The sequence below is a fragment of the Chionomys nivalis genome, chromosome 22 (assembly GCF_950005125.1).
Source record: "Chionomys nivalis chromosome 22, mChiNiv1.1, whole genome shotgun sequence".
NCBI lineage: Eukaryota > Metazoa > Chordata > Mammalia > Rodentia > Cricetidae > Chionomys > Chionomys nivalis.
In genome coordinates this window covers 43,442,370-43,450,076 of record NC_080107.1, presented here as the reverse complement: position 1 = coordinate 43,450,076, position 7,707 = coordinate 43,442,370, and the positions used below count along the sequence as shown (strand labels likewise).

Genomic DNA, 7,707 nt, shown 5'->3' with positions numbered 1-7,707 from the left:
CCCTCCCTTTCTGGAGAGTAGAATATAGGCTGAAGGTGTGACCGCAGCCGCTCTCAGCCTGCCGGGCAATAAAGGCTTACAGTTACGTTTCTCCTGTCTCAGTTGCTCTAAGTTCCTCTGTAAGTATCCCCTCCTCAACCCCTGCCAAAAGCAGGACCTGGGGTCCTCACCAGCATTCCAGCCGGACAGCACACCTTAAGTAAAGGAAATTAGCCCAGAGAAGTTAAGTAGACAAATTGAACAACAGGCAAACTGAGGGTCTCTCCCTATGAGTTTATTTGGGTGGGGAGTGGGGGTTGTTGTTTTTGAGACAGGGTCTCATTATGTGGTCTTGGCTGGTCTGCAACCACTCTATAGACCAGACTGCTTTTGAACTTGGGGAGATCCAACTACCTCTGCCTCCTGAGTGCCGAGACTAAAGGCATGCACTACCACACCTGGCTTCTCCATGAGCCTTTTCATGTAAAAATCTAAGCTCAGATTGGGTGATCTCTCAAAGTGTGTCCAACTGCAACTCAAGAACAGCTCTTCTTTTTTTTTTTTTTTTTTTCAAGACAGGGTTTCTCTGTGGCTTTGGAGCCTGTCCTGGAACTAGCTCTGTAGACCAGGCTGGTCTCGAACTCACAGAGATCCGCCTCCCTCTGCCTCCCGAGTGCTGGGATTAAAGGCGTGCGCCACCATCGCCCAGCAAGAACAGCTCTTCTTGTTTGTTTTAGACAGGGCTTCCTGCAGGTGAATCTCTGTGAGTTCGAGACCAGCCTGGTCTACAAGAGCTAGTTCCAGGCTCCAAAGCCACAGAAAAATCCTGTCTCGAAAAACAAACAAACAAACAAACAAACAAACAAAAAAAAAAAACCAAAAAAACTAGACAGGGCTTCCTATAACCTGGGCTGACTCTGAGCTCGCTATATAGCTGAGGGTGACTTTGAACTACTGATCCTCCTGCCTCCACTTCCCCAAAGCTGGGATTATAAGCGTGCACCATCATATCCAGTTTTACACAGGGGTTGAAACCATTGCTTCATGCGTGCACTCTACCAACTGAGCTGCACTCCAGCCCTGCGAGGATAGCTTCCAGAACTGGGGTCCAGTGTGTCTGCTTCAGAGACCCCAGCTCCATCCTCCCCTCCCCTTCCCAGGACAGTCCAGGCTGACTCCAGTTGCTAAGCATGAGTATATTTTGCCTGTGACTAATTCACAGTTCTGGGAGACCAGATGATCAAAGTCAAAGTATCAGTAAGTTTGGTTCCTTCTGTAAGTTCCAAGAAAGCCACTTCTTGGCTCTCTCCCAGCTCTTGGAAGCAGTCAGTCATCCTTAGCATCCCTCAGTCCTGCTTCTGATACACAAGCAGTTCTCCCTGCACCCAGCTTTCCCCCTTCTGATAGGGTCATTGGTCATTTTGGGTGCAGGGCCTATCTCCAGTCACATCTTAACTTGATGTGGTATTCACGGGTGCCAGGTGGATGTGAACTTTAGGGGAAATTATACAACCCAGGGTAGGGTAGGGTGTCTTTGATATCTGGAGGAGACTCCAAAATCCAAAGGAATGGCGCTGGTCACTCTTAGCCACTCCCACCCTCTTCCTCCTTGCAGGTGTGGCCCACACTCTGAAAAATGCCACGGTCCTTTTTAGTGAAAAGTAAGAAGGCGCACACCTACCACCAGCCCCGTGCACAGGACGATGACCTGGTCTGGCCTCCTGTTGTAATTCCTGGTGAGTCTGAGCTCAGGCTAGACCCCACCATGTGCCCACTTGGCTCTCTGTCTGGATGCTGCTGCAGCATCTCTTTTGCAGCTAGAAGCAGCAGTGTAGCTGTTTCTGATTGACTGAATGAATGAATGAATGAATGAGTGGATGAAATGCTCATCTCCTCTAGCATTTGGGTTCTGGGGGCATCAAGCTTGGAGCCAGTTAGGGACATGTGAATCCAACTGAGATCTGAGGTCAGGTGCTCTGGGTTTCCTTACCTCTCCCCATGCCGGGTGGAGAATCTGGTGTGAGCCGCAGTAGGTGTGCGCCCCTGCTCTCCCTCTCTCTGGAAACATGGTGCCTCTTGCTCCTGCAGACATTCTGGAACTGTACGTGGTGACTCTTGGGGTCTTGTTTCCCCACAGTGGTGAAAGAGCATATCCTGAGTAGCAGCCCTGTCCTGGGCACACTACTCCCAAGTCAGACCCTGGACTGGAACGCAGTCAAACAGGAGCGGGAGATGCTGCTGGACCAGAGCCTGCCCAAGATGGCCTCAGCCCCAGGTACCAGCTGGGGGTCCCCACTGTCTCCTGTGACCAGAGAGGAAAGAAATTGGCCTCTGTGGTAGAACTTCTTGCAGTCATGAAGCTGGGGAGGGCCGGAGAGGTCACTGGATGCCGCCTGGGCTCTCTGCTTCTGCTGCACACTTCTGGTCAGACACTTGCTCCAGATGAGGCCTCTTAAGCTGTGGGTGCGAGGCAGAGGTCTATAGGGCGGTGCCCAGGTGGTGGCCTAGGGTGCAGGGGCTGAAACTGCAGTAAAGACTTACAGCAAAGGTGCATAATGGGGGTGCACACTGGAACCTCAACAGGAGGTCACCGGAGCAGATGGAGCACTGGGCCACCTTATTTCAAAATTAATTGCCTGAACCAAGTGGTGGTGGCGCACACCTTCTATCCCAGCAGCACTCTGGTGGTCAGAGACATGGCATGGCAGTTAGGAATGTCTGCTGCCCTTCCAGGACCCGAGCATCACAAGGCTGCTTATGGCTGTCTGTAGCTCCAGTTAGAGTGCCCTGCACCCTCCTAGCCTCTGAGGGCACCAGCACACACGGTGCACACTTACATAAATAGAAAGTTAAAAGTAAATCCTTACAATAAGTCACCCACATGTGTCTTTACACAGAGGGGCCTCTGGTGACATCCCAACCCCAGGATGGAGAGTCGCCGGTCTCTGAGTCACCCCCTTTCTACAAGCCCAGCTTCTCTTGGGATACCCTGGCCTCCTCCTACAACCACAGCTACCAACAGACCCCTTCTACCATGCAGTCGGCTTTTCTGGAGCGCTCCGTGAGGCTCTATGGCAGCCCCCTTGTGCCCAGCACCGAATCCCCCTTGGACTTCAGCCTCCGCTATTCTCCGGGCATGGACACTTACCACTGTGTCAAGTGCAACAAGGTGAGTGACGGGCAGGAGTGGCGTGAGGGCTGGAGGGGCCTTCTGGAGCCCTCCTACAGATTCCGCTGTATAGACAGGGGACGGTCACAGAGAGGTAAGAGGACTCCCTGGGACACACAACAGAAGAACAGCAGGACTACCAATTGATGCACAATTAGTAAAAACTCACAGAAAGAACTTGGGGTGCAACCTGAAGGTCAGAAAAGCAAAACAGCCAGCCACTGGCTCTTACCTTTAACTCAGTCCAAAATAGCAATCCCACCTCCAAGAATCTCAGAATGAGACTGAGACTGAGAGCTGTCTCCTGCCTTATAATCATCTCTAGGGCTGGAATTAAAGGCATGCACCACTGGGATTAAAGGCATGCACCGCCCAGTTTCTATGACAACTAGTGTGGCTACTGGGATTAAGGGTGTGTGTTACCACTGCCTGGTCTGCAAGGCTGATCATTGGGGCTGTTTTACTCTCTGATCTTCAGGCAAGCTTTATTTATTAAAATACAAATGAAACGCCACTACAACCAGTGTAGTTCCCGTTCCTGCTCCATCCTGCTCAGGAGCTGGGCCCATGGCCTGAATGACCACAGGCCTGCCTCCTTCCAGGGGCCTGACCCTCTGCTCTGTCCCAGGTCTTCTCCACCCCTCATGGGCTAGAAGTGCACGTCCGCCGCTCTCACAGTGGAACCCGGCCCTTTGCCTGTGACATCTGTGGCAAAACCTTCGGCCACGCTGTGAGCTTAGAGCAACACACACATGTCCATTCCCAGGTGAGCAGCTGGAAAAGGCTGAAGGTGACACAAATTGGGTAGGGGGTGCGGGGATGACTCACTACTTGCGTCCCTGGGTCTGAGTCTCATAACATATTGGGTCTCTGATGGGCTGAACTGGTTTCACGTCTGGTCAGAAGAAGCTCTGGGGATTTGGGGATGGGGGTCTAGAGTATGTCTGTGAGACCAGGAAAGCATCCTATGTGCTGGGTGGCCCTGAAGGCATCCTCAATTCTCAGAATGTTAGAGTTAGGTTTAAATGCATAGCTTACCCCACTTATCTCTGTCAGTTGGGACCCAACCTTGGGACCCACTCCTTTCCAGAGTGGAACATGTGTCTTTCCAGCTCTCTACCCGATTCCAGGGAGGTCATATAAGCCAGATGGAAGTGGATTACTAGAGCCTGGGTAGATGGTAATGGTGGGAAATGACCCCAGGAGCTTCTATCCCTCAGCAACAAACTGGGAGCTGGCCCTCCCTGTCTTCAACTTCCCAACCTCCCACAGCCCATCCAGGCTACTGCTAGAACTGCCCCAATACCCACAAGTGAAAAAAATCTACCAACACCAAGCCAATTGGCTCTCCCCAAATCGTAGGGCTGCTAGGCTGGGGAGGTGGTTCAGTTGGAAGAGGTGTCTAGCACACAGGAGGTCCAACACCAAATGAACCAGGAATGGTTGTATACGTAACAGCACTCAGGAGGTGGAGGCAAGAGGATCAGAAATTCAAGGTCATCATTACCTGCATAGCAAGTTCAAGGTCAAGCTAGGCTGTCTTTAACTAAACTGACTCAGCACGTCACTGTCCCAGCCAAGAGGAACTCTTTCTTGGTTACTGGTGAAATCCTGAAATATTTAGATGAGTGGTTTCATCTGTCCGTCAGCTAACACACCTTGGGGCTTATTTTGAGAAGTATACCGTGAAAGGCACAAGGAACTATCTCATAGGAAGACAGTCAGGCCCCAGCTTCAGTCTAAGCCGGGGAAGCAGAAACAGGCTTCTCTAGACCCTGCCCTTGAGGCCACCCCAACGGAGTGTCCTCTTTCTCAGGGCGTCCCAGCCGGGTCCAGTCCTGCGCCCAGCTTGGCTGTCCCGGGCCTCAAGGCCCCACCTGCACCTGACCCCCCAGGGCCTCGTTTCCTCCGGCAGGAGCGTAGCTTCGAGTGCCGGATGTGTGGCAAAGCCTTCAAGCGCTCGTCCACCCTGTCTACCCACCTGCTCATCCACTCGGACACGCGGCCCTACCCCTGCCAGTTCTGTGGGAAGCGCTTCCACCAGAAGTCGGACATGAAGAAACACACCTACATCCACACAGGTGAGTGCCCCCAAGCCAAGCCATAGGATCTCCTCCCTGGACTCTGGGTATTGCATCATTTGCCAAGAGGCCCACTTGATGGGGCCCTGAAGGGCTGGACAATCACTCACTAGAGAGATAGCCAAGTCAGCGTGGACTCTCAGAAGAACGTGGACAGAATGTGGATTTTCAACCACCCACTCACACAGCTGCTCGCTCTGTCACGCTGTCTCCGTTGTAACCCAGTGCTTGTTTGGGCCAGTCCCTGCACAGGCCTCCAGGATCTATTGAGGAAGAAGGACGGTCTGCAGCAGCTTAGACCAGCTTAGACTGCAGAGAGAGACAGCATCAGTTACTTTTTGTGTTACGTGACCAGGATGCGTGTTGGGAGCGATTTGCGAGAAGAGTTATTTTGGCTCACGGTTTGAGGGTACAGACGGCGGCAGGAGCATGAGGTCACATTACCTCCACAGTCAGTAAAGAGAGGGAGGAAGGCTGGTGCTCAGTTTGCTTTCTGCCGCCAGTACAGTCGGTCCAGGACCCCAACCCATGGACCAGTGCCAGCCTCATTTAGGGTGGACCTTCGGTTAACCCAATTTAGAAAATTCCTCACAGACACTCCCAGGAGTGTGTCTCCTGGGTAATTCTAAGTCCCATCAAGTTGACAATTGACCATCAGAGAGGTAATTTTATTTGCTTGTTTGCTTATTGAGACAAATTCTCACATAGCCCCAGGCTAGCCTTGAAGTTAATAAGAAGCTGAGGCTGACCTCACCCTCAACCTCAAAATTCCCCTGCCTCTATTTCCAGGGTGCTGAGGTTAGAGTTGTGCACCAGCACACCTGGTCAGGGGTGTATCTATTGTAACTCTCTACTTTCCAATTCTTCCTTCCTTCCTTCCTTCCTTCCTTCCTTCCTTCCTTCCTTTTTTCTTTCTTTCTTTCTTTCTTTCTTTCTTTCTTTCTTTCTTTCTTTCTTTCTTTCTTTCTTTCTTTCTTTCTTGTTTTCTTTGGAGACAGGGCTTCTCTGTGTAGCCCTGGCTGCCCTGAAACTCCCTCTCTAGACCAGGCTGGCCTTGAATTCAGAGATCCACTTGCCTCTTCCTCACAAGTGCTGGGAACAAGGTGTATGTCACCACCGCCTGGCTATTTTCCACCATTCTCTAAGGTTGGCCATAAAAGAGATATAATAGAGAATGAACGTCTGCAGGGTGGAGGCTGCAGGCCTGGCACTGCCTCCTGACCCCACCCTGTCGTTTGCCCTTTCCCCAGGTGAGAAGCCCCACAAGTGTCAGGTGTGCGGGAAGGCCTTCAGCCAGAGCTCCAACCTCATCACCCACAGCCGCAAGCACACAGGCTTCAAGCCCTTCAGTTGTGAGCTGTGCACCAAGGGCTTCCAGCGCAAGGTGGACCTGCGTCGTCACCGTGAGAGCCAGCACAACCTCAAGTGAGACTACCAGTCAGCCTGCTCCAGTGTGTCTCATCAGCAGGCCACTCTCACAACTCTGACCCTTGTCCCCCATCCTCCCGGAAGCAGCTCTGTCCAGGAGACTGCCCAGGAGGCTTCTTTTGAGATTCGTGGAGTTGCTGGACAACCTCAAGCAAGCCCCACTCCTTCTTGGACTGCTATAAGGTGTCAGCTCGGCGTTTCTGAACTGTAGTCACAGATGTACTCTGGTCTTGTCTCCTGCCGGAGCACAGAAGGCTACAAGACCCTGGTGGCCAAAACCAGGATGGCATGCCGGGCAGTGGTGGCGCACGCCTTTAATCCTAGCACTTGAGAGGCAGAGGCAGGCGGATCTCTGGGAGTTCGAGGCCAGCCTGGTCTACAAAGGGAGTTCCAGGACAGGCTCCAAAGCTACAGAGAAACCCTGTCTCGAAAAACCAAAAAAAAAAAAAAAAAAACAAAAACAAAACCAGGATGGCAAAGGCAGACAAAAGCTGGGACCATCAGAGAAACCCTCCTGTCTGCTTCTCTGGGCCTGGTGACTTGGAAGTTTTAAGGATTCTCTTCCTGGCTGCCATAGTCAGAGTCGTCGTCCCCCCCCCCCCCGCCCCAACTGGAGGTTGGCACCCCTCTGCTTTAGCCAGATGTGCTGTCTGCTCACCCTTGCCCCCCAGCCCACCCACCACATTCATCTGGGAGTCAGGCTCCACAGCCACAAGGCTGAGAAATGAGGAGTTGGTGTGTCAGAAGCCTGTTCCTCTCAACTGATGTAAATAAAAATAAAGATGGGTCTGGCCATTTGTAAAGTGCCTACTAGGGGTCTAGAATGTCTGAAGACTTTAGGGCCTTGACAAGCAGCTAACAGACCAACTGAGCAGCATCATGGCAGGTGCCCGGGAGGGTGGGGCTAAGGCTGCTGCAGGCAGTATTAGTCTCCTGCAGCAGCTATAAGGAACGGGCACAGACCTCTTTAGTGTTGCCTTGTGAGGATGGCAAGAGGAGCTTGACAGGAGTGACTAAGTGAAGCTTGGGGCTGCTTCCCGACAAACTCTG

The 7,707-nt window shown here is 52.3% G+C and overlaps 1 protein-coding gene across 2 annotated transcripts; it reads left to right on the top strand.

The window, feature by feature from the left end:
* The first annotated feature begins 1,614 nt into the window (after positions 1-1,614).
* On the top strand, positions 1,615-7,017 carry Gfi1b (growth factor independent 1B transcriptional repressor). Of its 2 annotated transcripts, none has more exons than XM_057755563.1 (6): positions 1,615-1,715; positions 2,117-2,254; positions 2,877-3,148; positions 3,777-3,914; positions 5,064-5,229; positions 6,480-7,017. In XM_057755563.1, exons 1-6 carry the CDS (start codon positions 1,616-1,618, stop codon positions 6,656-6,658), a joined length of 993 nt encoding a protein of 330 aa, XP_057611546.1. In that variant the 5' UTR covers position 1,615; the 3' UTR covers positions 6,659-7,017. The 2 variants fall into 2 exon arrangements, with proteins under 2 accessions (XP_057611546.1, XP_057611545.1); XM_057755562.1 differs by having other exon boundaries at positions 4,965-5,229.
* Positions 7,018-7,707: the final 690 nt, after the last annotated feature.